Source organism: Podarcis tiliguerta, assembly GCF_965153285.1.
Source record: "Podarcis tiliguerta genome assembly, chromosome: 9".
In the NCBI taxonomy this organism is placed as follows: domain Eukaryota; kingdom Metazoa; phylum Chordata; class Lepidosauria; order Squamata; family Lacertidae; genus Podarcis; species Podarcis tiliguerta.
In genome coordinates, this window is record NC_139542.1 from 21,291,891 (window position 1) to 21,314,436 (window position 22,546).

The 22,546-nt window shown below is 44.4% G+C and overlaps 1 protein-coding gene across 1 annotated transcript in view; it reads left to right on the plus strand.

Annotated features, from left to right (window-relative positions):
• BANK1 (B cell scaffold protein with ankyrin repeats 1) overlaps window positions 1-21,779 on the plus strand; it is a 172,031-nt gene extending 150,252 nt beyond the window's left edge. Inside the window, exons 11-18 of the mRNA XM_083456772.1 lie at window positions 3,550-3,618; window positions 7,443-7,621; window positions 9,979-10,042; window positions 11,855-11,884; window positions 13,138-13,208; window positions 14,263-14,314; window positions 16,608-17,043; window positions 21,298-21,779. Of these exons, the coding sequence (XP_083312898.1) occupies window positions 3,550-3,618; window positions 7,443-7,621; window positions 9,979-10,042; window positions 11,855-11,884; window positions 13,138-13,208; window positions 14,263-14,274 (425 nt within the window). The 3' untranslated portion in view covers window positions 14,275-14,314; window positions 16,608-17,043; window positions 21,298-21,779. The remainder of the gene's footprint in view (window positions 1-3,549; window positions 3,619-7,442; window positions 7,622-9,978; window positions 10,043-11,854; window positions 11,885-13,137; window positions 13,209-14,262; window positions 14,315-16,607; window positions 17,044-21,297) is intronic.
• Window positions 21,780-22,546: the final 767 nt, after the last annotated feature.

Sequence of the window (22,546 nt, forward strand, 5' to 3'; positions counted from 1 at the left end):
GCAAGACGCTGAATGTAAAGTGGTTCTAGCAATTTGACTTTGAACAGCTGGAGAAGTAATTCCATTTATTTCATTGCTGTGGCATTGCAAAACTCAGCAGAAATACCCAGGCCTATCAGTTAAAGTACTTCCTAATCAGGGACATTGTTGAATGTATCCCTGTCCTGGACCCAATTTATTTTCTCTTCGGGTAATTTGTTAGAGGACACTCTCTTCATTTTCCTGCCCTTGGCCATTAACATTTGGCCTGCCCATGACTTAACATCCATTGGGTAGGATAGAATTCTCTTCAAACCCTGACCCCTTTGCTGCCAGCAGTTGACACTAGACTGGCGTGAAACATGATGGCATTGCAGGAGCGGCCATGTTGGTGGGGTGGCATGGTGGAGCCTGTCATCTGGCAGTAGTGGCTGTGCCACATACTGGGTTGATGTGGGCAGCACAGCAATATTGTCCGGGCAATGCGGACACATTGGTGAGGACAGCCTGGCACTCCCATTGGTTCACCTTAACCTCATTGCTGCCCTGCCTTGCCCCCTGAGCATAAGCAAAATTTCCCACCAAAATTGCAACACACTTCTCCTACCTTCTCCTAGCCTACCTTGATTTTAGCATGGTATTCTTGTAAAGAAGCTGGTAAAATGCGGTCTTGACTATGCTACCACTCAGTGGATTTGTAACTGGCTGACTGACCGAACCCAAAGGGTGCTCATCAATGGTTCCTCTTCATCCTGGAGAAGAGTGATTAGTGGGGTGCCACAGGGTTCTGTCTTGGGCCCGGTCTTATTCAACATCTTTATCAACGACTTGGATGATGGACTCAAGGGCATCCTGATCAAATTTGCAGATGACACCAAACTGGGAGGGGTGGCTAACACCCCAGAGGACAGAATCACACTTCAAAATGACCTTGACAGATTAGAGAACTGGGCCAAAACAAACAAGATGAATTTTAAAGGGAGAAATGTAAAGTATTGCACTTGGGCAAAAAAAAAAAAAGAGAGGCACAAATACAAGATGGGTGACACCTGGCTTGAGAGCAGTGCATGTGAAAAGGATCTAGGAGTCTTGATTGACCACTAACTTGACATGAGCCAACAGTGTGACGCGGCAGCTAAGAAAGCCAATGTAATTCTGGGCTGCATCAATAGGAGTATAGCATCTAGATCAAGGGAAGTAATAGTGCCACTGTATTCTGCTCTGGTCAGACCTCACCTGGAGTACTGTGTCCAGTTCTGGGCACCACAGTTCAAGAAGGACACTGACAAACTGGAACGTGTCCAGAGGAGGGCAACCAAAATGGTCAAAGGCCTGGAAACGATGCCTTATGAGGAACGGCTAAGGGAGCTGGGCATGTTTAGCTTGGAGAAGAGGAGGTTAAGGGGTGATATGATAGCCATGTTCAAATATATACAAGGATGTCACATAGAGGAGGGAGAAAGGTTGTTTTCTGCTGCTCCAGAGAAGCGGACACGGAGCAATGGATCCAAACTACAAGAAAGAAGATTCCACCTAAACATTAGGAAGAACTTCCTGACAGTAAGAGCTGTTCGACAGTGGAATTTGCTGCCAAGGAGTGTGGTGGAGTCTCCTTCTTTGGAGGTCTTTAAGCAGAGGCTTGACAACCATATGTCAGGAGTGCTCTGATGGTGTTTCCTGCTTGGCAGGGGGTTGGACTCGATGGCCCTTGTGGTCTCTTCCAACTCTATGATTCTATGATTCTCCAACCAAACAACGAATTAAAAAATGTGTATATTAGGGTAGACCATGGGTAGGCAAACTAAGGCCCGGGGGCCGGATCCGGCCCAATTGCCTTCTGAATCCAGCCTGCAGGTGGTCTGGGAATCCATATGTTTTTACAAGAGTAGAATGTGTGCTTTTATTTAAAATGCATCTCTGGGTTATTTGTGGGGCCTGCTTGGTGTTTTTCACATGAGTAGAATTTTTTATTTAAAATGCATCTCTGGGTTATTTGTGGGGCATAGGAATTTGTTCATTTGTTTTTCTTTTCAAAATATAGTCTGGCCCCCCACAAGGTCTGAGGGACAGTGGACCAACCCCCTGCTGAAAAAGTTTGCTGACCCCTGAGAGTATGCATACAAATGTATATATTGGTGAAAATAACATACAATATGCATTATATTAGGGGGGAACGCTTGTGCCAGGCGGCAATAAGCAACTCCCACAGTTGGTTGCCAGGAACATACAAGACAAGTTCTTACCATCTGCTTTTTATTCAATATTTACAGAGAGAGGCTTGGAACACAGCCTCTTGGGATAGTGGCGCTGTCTTGAGTGACTCTTCACCCCCCCTTTCTTTCCACTTCCTCTTTTGTCATTGTCATCATCTCCCCTACGGGTGGCGCTGAGGGCCCTCTGCTTCTGAGCTCTTTGCTCTCCTACTTTCAAGGCTTGCCGTGTTCTGGGAGAGGGGAGTTCTGGAATGCTTTCTAAAGCCACTGTGTCCGTCAGCTGTCACCCTCCTGGTGCTTCCTCTTCTTCCTCTCCCATTATTTCCCAGCGGTCTCTACCATTCCTCTTCTGCCCAGTGCCTGACAACTTGCAAAAATGTGCCTGTTTATTTTTATTTATTGTTTATTATTACATTTCTACCTCATTAAAGAAGTGCCTACAATTCCCTCTCTTCCCATTTTATCCTCACAACAGCCCTGTGAGGTCGTTTAGGCTGAGAGAGACAGCTACTGGACCAAGGTCACCCAGTGGGAGTTTGAGCCCAGGTCTTAGTCCAGCACTCTAACCACTAAAACACTGCATACAAAAATGTATGTCTTGTGGGAAACATTCCTGCTGGAATGCTGATGGATTATCATGAGGACTTCTATGTGTAAAAAAAATCACATCCTGTTGAGAAAATGTGGAGAACTGAACTTCAGATTTGAGAAATGAGAAATTGAGATAAATCAGCAGATTGACGGATATGTCCTCTCTATTTGTTGACACAACCAAGCTTCCTAACATGTGTGGCCAAGTGTGGTCTGGGGCAGCGGAGAGCTGGACCAGGAAGGGGAGGGCAAGGTTTCAGGGAGGTGCTTCAGTCTGAAGAGAATGGTGTGCAAGTTTTGTTATGGACAAAGGAACTTCAAGGAAAAGGCGACTTAATCTGCTCTGAAAAAAAGATATTGATACACTCCAAATCATTTGCACAGAAAATAGTAGATCTCTCTGAAAGGCAACACAGAGAGATCTGCATTACAATGCATCCCTAATTATTATTATTATTGTATGATTATGAGATTATTTTATAATCTAAAATGCTTGTATAATCTTAGTAGGGGTGTGACTTTGAGGGGGTGTAGCTGTGAGGAGGCATGGCTGTGAGCATCGTGAAGAGATAATGCACTTCTGAATTTGCCTCTACCCAGAAGTATTCCAAAATAATGCCCATCGACACTGTGAGAGCTCATGCTATTTCCTTATAATCTGTTTTCAAGGTCCTTGGATGCTCTTGTGAGGCACTGGAGTTCTGAAAAGTAATCACCATACTTATTCTGCTGCCATCTTTCATTTCCTAATTTCCTTTTCGTGTAGTTTTTCAGCAGAAGGCAACCAGAACTCATGCTGGTAATGAGAAGTTGCTGTGCGCTGCCAGAAAACCAGGTATGATGATTTTGTTGATTTATATACACATATATATATATGGTCCAGAGAGGCTGTTCATGGCAGTATAATAACCCAATGCAACAATCTGCAAAAACTCCCATTTGCTGGTTCCCTGACGCAACCTGTGGCAGGGTAAGTTTGCATTGTTAGTCTAGGACTGGATGTTAAATGCATCTATTCTTCTACAGTCTTTTCTCATTTCTTACTGTTCTTTGCCAGGCTATGCTGCCAATGGTAGCAATCACAAGGCAAATGTGACAGTTACAGAGCTAGATTGAGACTTAGGGCACAATCCAACCAGCCAGCAGAGTTTTCTCGAGGGACAGGACCAATGCCATAGCCACAGCCCAGCCACTCAGAGGAGGAGCAGTGGAAGGGAAGGGCAGAATAACTGGTACAGAGATCAGGTCCAGATCAGGCCTGACACCATCATCTGAAGACAGCAACACTGGTGCAGGATCCAGCAGATCCCAAACTGGCTCAGTCCCGCCTCCTCCTTTTCCTTGGAACATCCCATTTAAGGACTTGTTTTAGTGATCCCCACCAGAAATAACACTGTTAGAAAGAATGCTATGCTTGATCTACTACTTTTCTACTTGCAAGGCATTAGAAAAGGGAGCCTCCCACTTCCAGTGGTATAGTTCTCAGTCAGGAGCTGTGCTGTGCAACTCTACCGACCACCAAGCTCAGGTCTTAAGTTCTACCTCAGAGAATCAGAAGTTTCCAAGTGGATGCAGTTTAGTTTTTGTAACTTCCTTTACTGGGTAAAGGTAAAGGGACCCCTGACTGTTAGGTCCAGTCGGGACCGACTCTGGGGTTGCGGCGCTCATCTCGCTTTATTGGCCGAGGGAGCCGGCGTACAGCTTCCGGGTCATGTGGCCAGCATGACTAAGCCACTTCTGGTGAACCAGAGCAGCGCACGGAAACACCGTTTACCTTCCCGCTGGAGTGGTACCTACTTATCTACTTGCACTTTTGAGGTGCTTTTGAACTGCTAGGTTGGCAGGAGCAGGGACCAAGCAACGGGAGCTCACCCCGTCGCAGGGATTCGAACTGCCAACCTTCTGATCGGCAAGTCCTAGGCTCTGTGGTTTAACCCACAGCACCACTCGCGGACATGACAACAATTTAAGGATACAGAGCTCTGCACAATTAGCAAGGGGAAACCTCCAGTTCAGGCCACTGGGACTTTCTTTTGAGCAAATATGTAGAGTTGGCGGTCAGCTGCCAGTGGTAGCAATCACAAGGCAAATTGTGCCCTGTTTAGGACACCACTGTGTTCATAGCCATTTAATCAATGAAAAGAGAATTCCTGACTGTTTGTTCCATTTTTATGAGCAGTGAGTTTACTGTAACCTTCAAGCGGCATTATAACATTTTCCTAGGAGATGATTAAATATCGGTATTATTGACGCTGCTGGTGCACCAATGTCCAAGGTTACTGCTCTACAAGTTCAAATAATTTCTAAGCATCAATCACCTGCTGAAATAAATGCATTTTTAATAGGCTGGCCAGATTCTCCATGCTACCATGCTACATGTAGCCCACCGGGTACAATAAAAACTGCAAATCAGAATGTTGATCTTTTAAAGCTTTTCATTGGTACAAGACAATAAAATGAGGATCCATATATTGTTGATTGAGGGACCACAAAAGAGCCCTCACACAAGAAGGAAGCATTAACATGACGGAGGAGGTACCATGTTATTCTACAGAAAATTAGTCATCATCACCAGCTTACTACTACAGGGTTCCTATCTAATCATTAATTGGCCATCGTGCTATTAATTGAACCAGCACTTCTGACGTGTTTAGAGGTCACTTCCATGGGGAGTTTTGGCACATCATCCTTCAGTTGCCAGGCAGCACAACCCCATATATTTTCCCTCCAAAGTAAGTTCCACTGTGTGCAATGCAGCTTACACCTCGCATATGATTGCAAACTGAATGTCTGATCTTCATCCATGCGGAATACAGTGAAGACCAGGCAACTGTAATGCAAGTGAGCTTCCTGGCCAACCTATTTTACCTTCCCAGCACCGACTCAAGTGGATGTCGAGCTGCTTTAAGCTGTATACAGTCCAATGCTGTAAAGAAAAATATTGCATAGGAAAGTGTTCTCAAAGCTACCAGCATGAGTTTGACCAAACTGTGGGAGGCAGTGGAAGACAGGAGTGCCTGGCTTGCTCTGGTCCATGGGGTCACGAAGAGTTGGACATGACTAAACGACTAAACAACAACAACAATGGTGTACAGCTCTAGTATAGAGATAATTCAGTATGACACAGAGTTTGTCTTCAGGAAAGTGTGGTGTGCACACTGGTTGCTGTGGAAAGCTATCTTGGTAGTGAAGAAGAAGAAGAAGAAGAGTTTGGATTTGATATCCCGCCTTTCACTCCCTTTAAGGAGTCTCAAAGCGGCTAACATTCTCCTTTCCCTTCCTCCCCCACAACAAACACTCTGTGAGGTGAGTGGGGCTGAGAGACTTCAGAGAAGTGTGACTGGCCCAAGGTCACCCAGCAGCTGCATGTGGAGGAGCGGGGAAAGGAACCCGGTTCCCCAGATTACAAGACTACCGCTCTCAACCACACCACCACACTGGCTCTCAAAGTGCTAGATTTCCTGTCTTTGCTTATGAACCAAAGCGCCTGGCCTTAATGTAATGTGTCAGTGATTCCTTTCTTGAGTTTCATAATTAGTTAATGGTACAGTGCTGTCTCACAAAAGGAACTCCAACGACAACTAAATTCAACAGAGAGTGAATTAATCAGGCAAATGGCCATGAATGTGAATGCTTTGTGTACCAGGATGAAACCCTCATTGCAGCTAGATATTGGAATCCCTGGCAGCACTCGTCTCATTTATCAACATAGAATTTAATCCTGGAGCTTAAAAGTTATTGATATTCCAGTTGGGATCCAGATTCAAATCTGACCTAGCAGGTAGGGGAGAAGAAGAGAAGAAGAGTTTGGATTTGATATCCCGCTTTATCACTACCCAAAGTGGCTAACATTCTCCTTTCCCTTCCTCCCCCACAACAAACACTCTGTGAGGTGAGTAGGGCTGAGAGACTTCAAAGAAGTGTGACTAGCCCAAGGTCACCCAGCAGCTGCATGTGGAGGAGCGGAGACGCGAACCCGGTTCCCCAGATTACGAGACTACCGCTCTTAACCACTACACCACACAAGGTCCTAGGGAAAGGTCTGCCTGTTACTCATCTCTTGCTACAGGGATGGGAGATATGCAGTTATCCAAATTTTATATGTCAGCAACTTCCATCATTCCTCACCATTGGCCATGCTGGGGCTAATGGGAGCTGGAGTCCACTATCATCTGGAAAATTACAGGTTCCCTATCCCTGTCTTAATGGGAGTTGTGGCAAAGCTCTGATAATACAAAAGCTGAATACAAGGAAAATAAGCTAAATGTTCTGGTGTCTCTAAGGAGTCAGGGTGAAGCAACATCTTCCCCCCATCATTGAGACCTTTACCGTTTGGATTTATGTATTTATTTCCTTTATATCTTGCCTTTCTTCCAGGGGGCTAAGGTGGGTCACCCCCTTCCATTTGCATCCTCTCAACAACCCTGTGTGGCTGAAATATAGTGAAATTAGCCTAGGCAACTAAACTGTGTCTCCCTACCCCTAGTCTGATATGATAACCATTATATCATTTTACCACTACACCACACTGAAAAGGTATCTAGTAATTGCACTTAGGCTGTCCATTTTCTCTGCTTCAGAAATCTAGATTTCTATCATATATGCAGCTCAAAAAGGGTTTTTGCTTCTGTCCTGAATGTTTGCATTTGCTCCCTGAAGATAAAGCTCAAGGTGACAGGACCACATACAGCACCATCAAGCCAAGCATCCCATTGAGGCAAGAAGAGCTCATCCTATTGCAGGAGCAGGTGAAGAAGGGGATACTTTCTGTGGATGAAGCTCTGGAGAAATTTAAAGAATGGCAGAATCACAGAAGTGGATTAGAAGCGACCCAGCAGGTAGAAGCCTTGTGTATTTTGTGTGGTGGTTACAAGCTAGCTGCTATGTTTATCAAGATATCTCTGCAGTTTTAGTGGGTTTCACATTTTCCTTCTTCTCCTGTGTTGTGTGTTTTCAAACCTGAGTTAGGTGTACCAGTATTAGACGCATAGGGAGCTTCCTTGTGCCAAGCCAGTCGCTTTGTCCATGAGGTCCAGTATTATCTTCTCTGGCTGTCAGCATCCCTCCAGGATCTCAGGCAGTGTCAGAGACCAGGCTGAGGAGTGCTGCTCTGATGAGGAATGGTGGGAGCCTCCCCCTCTTCCTGACCAGGATCCTGAAGCTGCCCAAGAGCAGCAGAGCAGTATAGATTTGGAGCAGTGGTTTGCAGAGTTTGCAGAGCTGGGCAGAGTTGAGTGGGGAACAGCTAGGGGAAGAAGAACTAAGAAAAAGAGAGTTGACAGACTCTGGTTCACTGGAATGTGTCCAGCCGCTCAGTCCAAGGTCAAAGAGAATAGATAAGGTAGCTACATAGAAGGCATAGTGGTTGCAAGATCAGGTTGCAAGACAAGGAAGTGACGAGGGTGACGAGGGGGGAAGTAGGTGGAAACCTTAATCGGGAGCACCTTTACTTTGAGAATGGACTCTTTACGATATATGATATCTTTATTGTCATTGTCCCATGCAGAACAATGAAAGAACTCTTTGTTCTTTCGCTGTGATAACTAAAATATCTTTAAATGGTAAGAGACTCTCTTCGCTTTGTTCTGCTTATCCACGGCCAAAGGGAGGGAGGAAGCCGCTTCCCCAAAACCTGACAGGCAGAGAGCTTTCCATCCCTTGCCACCGGATCTGTTTTACTGGAGATGCCATGAACTGAACCTGGGATCATCTGCAGGCAAAGCAGCCAATTCTGCCAGTGACCGGCCCCACTCTTGTGAATAGTTCTACATATAGCCAGGATACAAATCAAATCTTAGGATTTTAATGACATGCATGCATTTTTAATGACCACATCCGCATGTGTTTCTCATAGTTAGGGGTGTAGGAGAAATTTGAGTCAATTCACATTCAAAGGCAAAGCTAGCTAATTCACACTTTCCATACAATGTGCAGGCAGAAATTCAACCATCCTTCAAATTTTGCAGTTATCCAAATTTTGCAGTGTCGTTCTGCCACCCAGTAATGTGTACAAAAATACGTCTACCATGCAAAATGTTGCATAAAATGCATACATTGGTGCAAATATCCTAAAAAATGCATGACACTATGGAAAATTGCTTGCAAAAGTGTGTATATTAGGAGAATATATTGGGGCTGATTTTCAGAGTGACCATACTAGTGATGGTAATGCCAAACAGGAAGTGACAGAAAAATCCCTCAAATAAGTCTCCAATTTTTACAGTGTCCTTGTTTGAATGTTATGGGAAAGTTGGTTTAAGGAACAATCATGTTTTCACTAAAGCTAGGCCCTTAAAAGATGAAAGGGAGGAGAGCGACAAGAGTACATGGGCACAGGGCTCATTCCCCATCTGTTAAAGCATAGTTTATTAGACCAAAAGTGCAACATCTGGATTGGATTTATATGTGGGATTTTGCAATGTTCTTAATGAGTGTGGTTGAGGGTTTGGCCACAATTGCTGCACCACCTACATTGACTCTCTTAGTTTATTGGTAATATATATAATATTGCAGAAGTTTCTTTCTGGAGTCCACCTCACCATTTGCATTTGAGTGTTCATAGAAATTAGCTGGATTTAAAGAGCCCTGAAAATATTGAGACTTCACATAGCTGCAATTGATTTTCCATCATTGTCCAAACAGACAAACTATGGTTAATGTTAACTCTGGTTGGAAACAAGCCAGATTCAAGCCATGGTTTAGCATGACACCCGAACCATGATGAGAAGACTTGACTTGTCCTTCTTTGAGACAACTGGAGTGATTGGGCAGCAAAACTAAAGTTGACAGAACAAAGCTGAACAGGTTCTTCCTAATAACTCATTGCTTCTTGGGTGGTTACAAATACTTCTTTCTTATTTTGGCCATGAAATTCAAGGTAGCTGCCCATATGGATGGCACTTATTGCCTCTTGAGGGAGTGGGTGGCAGCTGTGGAGATATTGCATTTGCTCTTAGAGAAAACTTTCCAGAGATCGTTATGTATCATAACTCTACCAAAATTCTCTTTTAAAGCACACACAGAAAGAGAGAGATTCCACCCCCCAATGTCTTTTAAAATGATTTCCTGTGCTAGGAAGCTTAAGTGTGCAGAATGCTAAAAAGCCCAACTCCTCCAGCTACTCATTCATTATTTTTAACAATCAACTGCAGCTATTGATTTTTGTTGTTGTTTGTGTGTTTGTTTCTTACTTAAGGAAAAAATACGCCAGCTCAGAGACTCTATTATCAGAAAAAGACCGGAGGAGGAAAGCACGTATGGTAAATTACATTTAACTAGCATTTCAATAAGCTGCAGAAGGGAACTGTATATATATATTTTTTCAAGGCCTGAACCAAAGACTAGTGAAGCCCATGGAAAGATTTTGATAGGCTTCTCCATAGTTTTGTGACAATTTGTCAAATGCGGAGACCTGCCTTCCCATAGAAGAACACAAAATGATTCATAATAGTAATTATGAGCAGCTGTGTGGAATGCCAAAATTATAGGCGATGGAATCAAGAAACGTGTTTTGAACAGCAATTCAGTATTTTTGGACCAGGAAATCCTCTGTTTATACCAGGGATTATCAAAGTTTGAATCAGGCCTCCCTAACAAGTTATAGGGGGACGCGGGTGGCGCTGTGGGTTAAAGCCTCAGTGCCTAGGACTTGCCGATCAAAAGGTCGGCGAATCACCGCGGCGGGGTGCGCTCCCGTCGCTCGGTCCCAGCGCCTGCCAACCTAGTAGTTCGAAAGCACTCCCGGGTGCAAGTAGATAAATAGGGACCGCTTAATAGCGGGAAGGTAAACGGCGTTCCGTGTGCAGCGCTGGCTCGCCAGATGCAGCTTGTCACGCTGGCCACGTGACCCGGAAGTGTCTGCGGACAGCGCTGGCTCCCGGCCTATAGAGTGAGATGAGCGCACAACCCTAGAGTCTGGCAAGACTGGCCCGTACGGGCAGGGGTACCTTTACCTTTAACAAGTTATAGAGAGTTGTCAGGGGCCGAACAATCCCTGCCCTGAACTACTCCAGTTTGTGTCTTAGTTGCCACAACTCATCAACAAAAATCAAGCACTACAGAAAGGTTGGCAGAAACATGGAGAGGGCTGGAGGGAAGTTTTCTATGGTTGCTCCCAGACAGGAGAAGGAATAGCAGTAACCACTTTAGAGGTGATTCACAGTACTCTATATCCCTCGCCTTCTTTAGTCCGGGGTTGGTAAGAGACTGTGAAAGAATACAGTCTGCATTTTTCAACATGAAAAGTGTTTGGTTTTTTTCCATGGGAAGGGCATTTGTATGCCTGTGGGACCTTTCTCTTACCCAGCCTTCCACTAGAAAGAGTTTAACTTTGTTGCCATTTCAAGGTGAACTTAACTAGTTCACACTTTCTGAAAGAATATGAGAACCAAAACACAGCCATCCTTTGAAAGCCACACGTCTCCGAATTTTGCAATGCAGTTCTCCAGCCAAGCAATGTGTACAAAAACGCATATACTAGTGCAAAGCATGCATATAAGTGTATGTATTAGTGAACATAATGTACCAAGAAGCATTGCATTATGGGAAACTGCATTCAAATTGGGGGGAACTGCATACAAAAAAATGTACATATTAGAATTCACACAAAAATGCTGATAAATGTTCATGAGGACTTTTTTTTAAAAAAAAAACAAATTTTCAAACTGATGTAGAAGTGTGGAGAACTTGATTTAAAATTAGGGAAAAGGAGAAAGTGAGAGAAACCAAAATGGATATATTGGCCCAATCCCGATACACCAACTTCCACTTTCAGTGCCACACTAGTGTAGATAAGACCACAGTGCAGGGATGCAGAGCCCTTTAAGTATCATTGGACACCAATTCCCAACATCCCCATCCAGCAGGGCTAATGATCAGGGATGACAGGAGCTGAAGGATTGCAGGCTCCTCATCCCTGGAATAATGGGGGAAAATATGAAATTCTGAGGTAGATCTATGCTCACAATTCTATGAATGCAAATCAAATGGCACTTGGGGAAAGACTGGACTAAAAAAAACCCCACATGACCAGTTGTTGTAACCACATTTCGGCTTATTTTTCTTCCTAACAGACAAAATCACCATTATTCACCATCCAGATGGTAAGTTCCAATACCTTTACCTCATAAATCATGCCTACAGCCAGTCTACAAGGTGACTCCTGAATAGGCATCTACTGATTAGTATTTTTTTGGTTAAAAAAAATAGAGGTGGTTCTGGTACTCACTGTTCTGGTGACTACCATCACAAGAAAGCAGTTTGTTTGTTTGTTTGCTTGCTTGCTTGCTTGCTTGCTTGCTTGTTTGTTTTAGTGCTGAGCCAAAGATTTTCCACCCACCTCGATTTTGCCAAATTTGAGATGGGTAAAGTTTGATAATGCCCCCCCCCGGCCCTCAAAAAAGGACTGGTCAGTTTTAAGTGTGGTACATAACCTTAGTAAACTTCAGGGTGGGGGGGGGGAATACCAGGGAAGGTCATGGGACATCTTCTTCCTTCTCTTTCTCTCATTCGTTTATCCATCATTGCAAATTAATTGAGCTCTTCCCTTCAGTAATGCACTCTTGGAATGATATGATGTCATTTGTTAATTAAAAAGGGGAGGAGAACAGGCATCAGGTCTGGGGTATAATGCAAATGTCCCCCTGAACCACCCTCTAACAAAGCTGGTATTCAGATGTCCCTTCCATGCCAAAGAGCTCAACAACTAGGGTACCACACCTAAGGTAGTCTTGGGGCTGTTCTTTTGACAGCAGAGGTGCTCAGAAGAGGGCACCTTCAGGAGATCTCTTTTCATAAGAAAAGATCTATGGGAGGAAGCCTTCCTTCAAGTAGACAAGGCCCATATTATGTAAGGCTTTAAACCTTGTGTATAAGGTAAAGGTACCCCTGCCCGTACGGGCCAGTCGTGTCCGACTCTAGGGTTGTGCACCCATCTCACTCAAGAGGCCGGGGGCCAGCGCTGTCCGGAGACACTTCCGGGTCACGTGGCCAGCATGACAAAGCTGCTCTGGTGAGCCAGCACCAGCGCAGCACACGGAAACGCTGTTTACCTTCCCGCTATAAAGCGGAACCTATTTATCTACTTGCACTTAGGGGTGCTTTCAAACTGCTAGGTGGGCAGGAGCTGGGACCGAAAGATGGGAGCTCACCCCGCCACAGGGATTCGAACCGCTGACCATATGATCGGCAAGTCCTAGGCACTGAGGTTTTACCCACAGCGCCACCCGCGTCCCTAACCTTGTGTATGCTAGACTTATCTTAATTGGATTGCCTGCTGTAAGACAAATATATCAGTCCCAAACAGCTCCAAACCAGCTTGACGCCAAAAGTTGCAAGCTTTTTCTTATTTTGATAGTTCCCATGACGAGACGAAAAGCAAGTCTTAGTGCTGAAGGCATTGTGTACACCCATCCATTTCCAAAGCAGGTATGTCTCAAGATTTCCCCAAAATTGTGTGTTTTAGTTCTGAAGTTAAATTTCAGAAGTGCTGATTCTGAAGCATATGTTTCCCCATATCGATTGTTAAATGATAATATGTTGGAATGAATGCCCTACAGTCAATTAGGAACTGCTGGAAATAAATGCCATCCTGATGTCAGACCTCAAAACATCATTCTGTGCCCCCACGTACCATTTACTGTATACCTCCAATGGCCTATTCCATATGAGCATTTATTGCAGAATTTGTTGTTTAGTCGTCTTAGTCATGTTCGACTCTCCGTGTCCCAATGAACCAGAGCATGCCTTGGAAACTCTCACTTTCTTCTCAAAGCTTCGCCTTTTTTTAAGTCCATAGAATTTTCTTGGCAAAATACTGGAGTGGTTTGCCAGTTCCTTCTCCAGGTGGATCACATTTAGTCTATACTCTCGGCTATGACCTGTCCATCTTGGGTAGCTCATAGCACGACGTAGCTCATAGCTTCTTCGAGTTACTCAAGCCTCTTTGCCATGACAAGGCAGTGATCCATGAAAGGGTATTGCAGAATGGCCACACTTAAATCCTATGATGACATGAAGAAAGCACTCCCCTCTTGTGCTTTCCTTGTCCAGGTCCCCACCCCACTCTTCTAAAGCAATTATATTTAATGTCATAGCATCATTACGGAGAAAGGAGGATAGGCAGCTTCCACCCAGCAATCATGTAGAGATGCTCAAGTAGTAGCAGTAAGCTTTATCCTCCTCCAAATTTTGCCCCTGCCCCTGAAATTTGGTGGTGGGTTTTGTCCCGCAGCTTTTTTACCCACACCCCCATGCTCCAAAATTGGAGAGGTGTGTTCCATGTTGCTTGGCAGTCCCATTCAGGACCACTTCTGTAAGCTTTTCAAAGGCAGACCCACATAGGAAATCCAACAGTAACAAGTCACCGGGGCATATGCCAGATGCTTGTTTGGTTTTAAATTTTTATTAAAAAGTTTATTATGTCAATAGCTACCACTTCCAGATCCTTAACAGTGTTCATGAACAGCATGTGTTATTTCAGACTCTGCTTTGAAACCCACCAGGGAAAGAGCAGGCATCTCCTGATAACAGAGGTAATGGCATATATACAACACACTTTGCAAACGGACATCGCTTAACTCCCTATGCTTCTTTGGTTCATTTTCATTAATAAACCAGCTTCATTCCTTTACTTTATTTAACGCTTGCTGGATATTTGAAATGCTTAAGGCAGGGGCAGGCAGAAGATCAGAGTGATTTTCAGTAGACTTCTTTTATTATTTTACTTTGTATTTCAGACTTCTAAGCCACGTCGCAGCCAGAAGTTATCAAAACAGGGTACAGTAAGATAACCAAGACAGACAAAATGAGAAAGAGAACACAGTTCTCTGGCACCAAGTTATTTAGCAATAAAAAGGTTCCCCTTCCCTAATTGGGTGGTTGAAACAAAGAAAAGCTAAGTTCTCCCTCCGCTGCTATAGGCAGTAAGCCTGTGGATGCTATTTGCTGGGGGTGACAAGTGGGGCGGGTGATGTTGCAGGCAGCTCCTGCTTTGGGGCTTCTCATGGCATCTGGTTGGCCACTGTGAGGGCAGGAGGCTGGACTAGACAAGCCATTGGACTAATCCAGCAGATGGGCTCCTCTTATTTTCTTACGTAAAGAATGCCCGGGGTAAACCCAGAGGTGGAATTTTGTGTAGAAAAGGAACATGGGCTCAGTTCTGCTACTGAAAGGAAATTTGCTTGGTGGTGGTATTAAGGTAATATAACTACCAGCGTATGCTGTGAAACATATATGAGCCAGTGTACTGTAACCTGATTCAATAAAGGAAAATAGGCGTCCGTATAAATTACAGTGGTACCTCAGGTTAAGAACTTAATTCGTTCTGGAGGTCCATTCTTAACCTGAAACTGTTCTTAAGCTGAAGCACCGCTTTAGCTAATGAGGCCTCCTGCTAGTGCCATGCTGTTGCTGCACGATTTCTGTTCTCATCCTGAAGCAAAGTTCTTAACCCGAGGTACTATTTCTGGGTTAGCAGAGTCTGTAACCTGAAGCATCTGTAACTTGAAGCGTCTGTAACTCGTGGTACCACTGTACTAGCTGCTTCAGGGCCACTATAGTGCATGTGTGGGTGTCGGTGTCCTTTTACATGACTGTATTTTCAGCCCACCAATGGGTTAAACTGTATTGTCTTCCAGAATTTCAAAGGTTTGGAATTCTGAGAATGGCTGAAACATTAATTAACTATCTGATCAGTGCAGGATGCATTAGCTGTCATTTAAAAGCTGTGCCTTACATATCTTAGCTCCCATTGTCTTCCCCTTCAGCAAAAATTTTCCCATGGTCTTCTTAATGAGGATGACCTTCTTACTTGGGGCATCTCATTATTCCATTCTGCAGGAATTCTTCTTCCTTTTTAAAATAGCTTTCTCTTCCCTGCCACTGTACATTGCACCAAAGGGGTGTTGTTTTAAATTATTAGTCCTGCTACCTGTGTCTCATTTTCTAATTATTTCTTTTCTACATTCATTATTCCATCAGGTAAACATCCCGAGAGATAAAAGTTATTAGATTTGACCGCGCAAGGGAGAAAATATAGAAGTTGTATGCTGGGTGCATTTTAGAAGTTTATGCTGCGTGCTTCTTTCCTACAAATTTTGACCTGTTAGTTGACAGCCTTATATTTAAAGGTCTAGATATTTTGCACCCCCATATTTATCTGTGTTTCTAATGCTAACCCAAAGAACCAACAACAGTTTAAGGGTGCTTCCAGAGGACCTATTTATTCTGCCTTCATTCTGATTTGTGTGCCGGGAGATTAAGCAACATTCTCACCTGAATAAACATTCGTTCTACTTTGTTTGCATGGAGGTGAGGTGGCTTTGCATGAGAGCAACTGCTATCCCACACTCTCCAGGACATTTTACCACCACATCTGTTATCACAAAAAGTCCAGTCTTTTGAGGAAGCAGGTTTGTTGCACAAGACCACCCCTCAGCTATAATTGTGCAATTATAATTTCCTGGTATGTGCTTGCATCCCACTCAAAAATAGCAATAGTCTAGAACCTGAGAACACATCGCATGATCTGAGTTTATGTCGCATAGCATAATATTATATGTATAACATTACATATAATAAAGAATATAATATGCAATTTTGGGTATTTTTAGCAGAACCTAGTGGAGAAATCTCACTTCTCATCAGCTTAAAAGAGCAAGACAGGAATTAGAAATCCATGCAGACAAACTTGCCATTGAGGTTTTCAGCAAATTCTATTACTGTGTGGGGGTGGGGAGCTAAGCATTGAAAACTTTGTTTTATTCTTATATGCTGGCCTGGTAACAGTTTGTCCAGTAATTGTGTCTTTTTCACCATTCTCTTTAGAGCAGATTATTGGACCCCTTGCAGCGATCACCAAGAGATGATCCTTGTTTCAGCAAACTCTGCTGCACTAAGTTGAGCCTTGAAGACTGGATAAGCAAAAGTCCCCACCCAACAGGCCTCCTTTTCAAATGTTCCTCTTGCCTTTGTTTCGGTGAATTCTGCAAACAAATTAACAGGGGCAAAACAAATGCTGTTTTCATTCTGCTGGGGAACCTCCAGCCCTCAGGCCTCTTGAGGCTTGCCAGGCATCCCCTCACTTAGCCAACAGGGCACTTTTGGCCGAGCCACACCCACCTAACCTACACCTGACACCATATAAGGCATGGGGAGTGGAGCAGGTAGAACCCTGCTTCAGATAAAAGGGCGTTTGCAGGCACCACCAATCAGCCCGATGCAAAGTGCTCTGTAATATAGCACTTTGAAAGAAGCTTCCAAGGTAAGGTTACCAGATCATAGAATCATAGAATCATAGAGTTGGAAGAGACCACAATGGTCATCGAGTCCAACCCCCTGCCAAGCAGGAAACACCATCAGAGCACTCCTGACATATGGTTGTCAAGCCTCTGCTTAAAGACCTCCAAAGAAGGAGACTCCACCACACTCCTTGGCAGCAAATTCCACTGTCGAACAGCTCTTACTGTCAGGAAGTTCTTCCTAATGTTTAGGTGGAATCTTCTTTCTTGTAGTTTGTATCCATTGCTCCGTGTCCGCTTCTCTGGAGCAGCAGAAAACAACCTTTCTCCCTCCTCTATGTGACATCCTTTTATATATTTGAACATGGCTATCATATCACCCCTTAACCTCCTCTTCTCCAGGCTAAACATGCCCAGCTCCCTTAGCCGATCCTCATAAGGCATTGTTTCCAGGCCTTTGACCATTTTGGTTGCCCTCCTCTGTACACGTTCTAGTTTGTCAGTGTCCTTCTTGAACTGTGGTGCCCAGAACTGGACACAGTACTCCAGGTGAGGTCTGACCAGAGCAGAATACAGTGGCACTATAACTTCCCTTGATCTAGATGCTATACTCCTATTGATGCAGCCCAGAATTGCATTGGCTTTTTTAGCTGCCGCGTCACACTGTTGGCTCATGTTAAGTTTGTGGTCAACCAAGACTCCTAGATCCTTTTCACATGTACTGCTCTCAAGCCAGGTGTCACCCATCTTGTATTTGTGCCTCTCATTTTTTTTGCCCAAGTGCAATACTTTACATTTCTCCCTGTTAAAATTCATCTTGTTTGTTTTGGCCCAGTTCTCTAATCTGTCAAGGTCGTTTTGAAGTGTGATCCTGTCTTCTGGGGTGTTAGCCACCCCTCCCAGTTTGGTGTCATCTGCAAATTTGATCAGGATGCCCTTGAGTCCATCATCCAAGTCGTTGATAAAGATGTTGAATAAGACCGGGCCCAAGACAGAACCCTGTGGCACCCCACTAGTCACTCTTCTCCAGGATGAAGAGGAACCATTGATGAGCACCCTTTGGGTCCGGTCAGTCAGCCAGTTACAAATCCACTGAGTGGTAGCATAGTCAAGACCGCATTTTACCAGCTTCTTTACAAGAATATCATGGGGCACCTTGTCAAATGCCTTGCTGAAATCAAGGTAGACTACATCCACTGCGTTCCCTTCATCTACCAGGCTTGTAATTCTGTCAAAAAATGAGATCAGGTTAGTCTGACATGACTTATTTTTCAGAAATCCATGCTGACTATTGGTGATCACAGCATTCCTTTCTAGGTGCTCACAGATTGTTTGCTTAATGATCTGCTCCAGAATCTTCCCTGGTATTGATGTTAGACTGACTGGGCAGTAATTATTTGGGTCCTCTCTTTTCCCCTTTTTGAAAATAGGGACAACATTTGCCCTCCTCCAGTCTGCCGGGACTTCGCCTGTTCTCCAGGAATTCTCAAAGATGACTGCCAGTGGTTCTGAGATCACATCTGCCACTTCTTTTAATACTCTTGGATGCAGTTCATCTGGCCCTGGAGACTTGAATACATCTAAACTAGCCAAGTATTCTTGTACTATCTCCTTAGTTATTCTGGGCTGTGTTTCCTCTGCTGAATCATTTCCTCCAAATTCTTCAGGTCGGGCATTGTTTTCTTTATCGGAGAAGACTGAGGCAAAGAAGGCATTGAGGAGTTCAGCCCTTTCTGTGTCCCCTGTTTGCATTTCACCATCTTCTCCTCTGAGTGACCCCACTGTTTCTTTGTTCTTCCTTTTGCTACGAACATACCCATAGAAGCCTTTTTTGTTGCTTTTAACCTCTCTAGCAAGCCTGAGTTCATTCTGTGCTTTAGCTTTTCTGACTTTGTGTCTACACGTGCTGGCTATTTGTTTGAATTCCTCTTTGGTGGTTTCCCCCCTTTTCCATTTTTTGTACACATCCTTTTTTAATCTTAACTCAGTTAAAAGTTCTTTAGATAGCCACCCTGGCTTCTTTAGGCACCTTCCATGTTTCCGTCTCATTGGTATTGCCTGAAGTTGTGCTTTTACTATCTCCCTCTTAACAAACTCCCAGCCATCATGAACTCCCTTTCCTTTTAGCATTACTGTCCATGGGATCTCACCCAGCACTTCCCTAAGTTTTATGAAGTCGGCTTTCTTAAAGTCAAGAAATTGAGTCCTAGTATGCTTCGCTGCTCCTTTCCGTTGTATAGTAAACTTCAGAAGAGCATGATCACTTGCGCCTAATGATCCTTCCACTTCTACCCCATTAACCAGGTCATCGACATTGGTTAGGACCAGATCTAAAATGGCTGTTCCTCTTGTTGCTTCTCCCACTTTCTGGACAATGAAGTTGTCTGCAAGGCCAGTGAGGAATCTGTTTGACCTTACGCTCTTGGCTGAGTTTGACATCCAACAAATATCTGGGTAATTGAAGTCCCCCATTACTACTATCTCCCTTCCTTTTGCATGCTTGGCCATCTGTTCCAGGAAGGCATCATCTATGTCCTCCGTTTGGCTTGGGGATCTATAGTAAACTCCCACAATGAGGTCACTATTATTCTTCTCTCCCTTAATTTTGACCCAAATGCTCTCACTTTGGCTTTGAGGTTCTAAATCTTGGATCTCTTCACAGGTATACACATCCCTGACATATAACGCCACTCCTCCTCCTTTCTTGTCTGGTCTGTTTCTCTGAAATAGATTGTATCCCTCCATTTTTACATTCCAATCGTGGGACTTATCCCACCAGGTTTCAGTGATGCCTATTATGTCATATTTAGTTTGCTGTACCAAGAGCTCAAGCTCATCTTGTTTATTTCCCATGCTTTGTGCATTAGTGTACAGACATTGAAGTCCATTAGTCATTCCCCCGTGTCTCTTATTTAAGGATTTTTTCCTCCCACCACTAGGTCTGCTTGCTGTTTGCTCCATTTGGTCTATGACATTTGGATGATCATCTTCATCAATTAATAGACTCCTACCTTCAGGAGCACTGTCTCCCTCCCCCACATTAGTCAGTTTAAAGCCCTCCTGATGAGGTTTCTTAGTTTTTTGGCAAAAACATTCCTTCCAACCGTTGTGAGGTGCAGCCCATCGCTTGCCAGAAGTCCATCCTCAAGAAACTGCAGTCCGTGATCTAAGAATCCAAACCGTTCCTGTTTACACCATTTGCAAAGCCAGCTGTTTACTTCCACTATTTTCCTCTCTCTCCCTGGGCCACGTCGTTCAACTGGGAGGACAGATGAGATGACGATTTGTGCATTTAATTGCTTCAATTTCCTGCCCAGAGCCTCGTAGTCTCTTTTGATCTTCTGGAGGCTATTGCTTGCAGTGTCATTGGTTCCCACATGAACCAAGAGGAAGGGGTATTTGTCAGTGGGTTTTATGATTCCTTGCAGTCGTTCAGTTACATCTTGGATCTTAGCCCCGGGGAGACAGCACACTTCCCGAGACATCTTGTCAGGCCCACAGATCACTGCTTCTGTTCCCCTCAGTAGGGAATCCCCTATCACCACTACACGCCTTCTCTTAGGTTTGGTCAGGGTTCTTCCGTGAGCGGTCCGTTCCAAGGTCGCCTGCACATTCCCTGAGGACTGACTTTGCTGCTCATCTTCATATACGTGATCGACTGTAATGAGGGAGAGATCCTCAAATGGAGTCTGCTCTTCGTCTTCCATGCTAGGGGAGAGGACCTCAAAGTGATTGTGTATTTCTAGACAATCAGAGCGAACCCTGGGCCTCCTACTTCTTTGAGTCACGTTTCTCCACATATCGGGCTCCTGTGTTGGTGAACTAGCCTCCTTCTCAGGGGAGTCCCCTGTCTCCTCCTTGGTGGAGACGGTGTGCTCTGTTGCTTCCAAGAAGAGCTCCAGCTCTCTAATTCTTTGGAGCGTAGCTACACGTTCCTCCAGTTGCTGGACTTTGTCTTTTAGGAGGGCAATCAACATGCAATTGCTGCACGTAAAGCTGCCTGCAACCTTTGGCAAGATGGCAAACATTGCGCAGGAACCGCAGGCGACTGCAGCTGTTCCCTCCCCCTCCATCTTGAGAATGTGTCGTTGGGCTTGAGACTAGCTCCCCTAAATCTAAAAGATGGTTCAAACTGCGCACGCCGATAGATCGTTTTCAATGAATCCAGGGACAATTTTTCAATTTCCTACTAAATAAATGGATTTTGTCAGGGGACTGATTTGTAAATCCGGGGACTGTCCCCAGGAAACGGGGACGTCTGGTAACCTTATTCCAAGGTCATCAGAAACCTATTTCAAAGTGCCGTCTTGCACAGTGCTTTCCAAAGTGACCGTAAGTTATTGGACAATTGTACAATTTGCACTATTAAAAACAACAAAAACCCTTGTCACCAATAAGTTCAGAGGTGGAACTTTTTTTCATGGTTCGCTGCTTGCAATTGTCATATGACTGCTGTCACCCCATCATATCCCACCAGAACTTAGCGTTAAATGACCGTACTGGGACCCTCCTAACCGTCCTGATACATAACACTGCAACATGGCTTCTGTTTCAAGCAAGAGAAATGAGAGACGTGTCAATTAAAATGAACAGGCCAGGGAATAAGGCATGAGAGCTTTGCCATTGTCAGCATTTTGTATACATTTTTCCAATTGTTTCATGTGCATTTCATTTCTGTATATTGCAATGTGCCCTCGTTGACAAAGAATAAGTAAGTATACATGAAACTGAATAAATGATCGGTCCTGCTGTTGACAAACCACTGTAATAATTCCTTTCATTTCCCATCTTTACGGGGGTGAATACTGTTGTTTCTGTAGCCAAAATGGCAGCACCCATGCACAGGAAGATGTGTCAGCAGCACCTGGGAACTTTAAGGTCTGCAGAAGTACGTTGACTCTCAAAAAAAAGAAAAGAGGCTCCAAAAACTATCCCTACTGCCCCCCAAAATACATGAACTACAGAGTTTATATAGTGCGTGTGAGCATGCGCACTGAAGCTGTCAAACCAGTGTCCAACCAGCCTGTCCCAACCTCATCTCCTTTCCCCCACCTCCCCTATGCATGGTTACACCCTTCAAAGTTCTTCCAGCTGAGGAAGGGTACCTCTGAAAGCACATATCTCATCAGCTGGCCTGGTCTGTGCCTTCAAATCTCTTCTCAGATGGAGTCAGGTCAGCTGTGTGACTCTAAAGACTCTAAACATCAAGCCTGTGGGCCAAACATTGTCCATTTGGAGTTCCAATTTGGCCCAAGAAGTCCCCCCCCACCTGTCAATCAAGTGGCGTCCCCAGACATCACTGGCCAATGTTTTGGTCTTTGGCACCTTGCCATAGATCAAGATTGAGCTTTCTACTGCTGGCAATTGAGCCTAACTACTTGATCGCCTGTTGTCTTTATCCATGGAGTTTTCTTGGCAGGGATACTGGAGTGGCTTGCCGGTTCCTGCTCCAGGTGGATCACGTTTGGTCAAAACTCTCCACTATGACCTGTCCATCTTGGGGGTCCGAATAGTTAAAGCTATGGT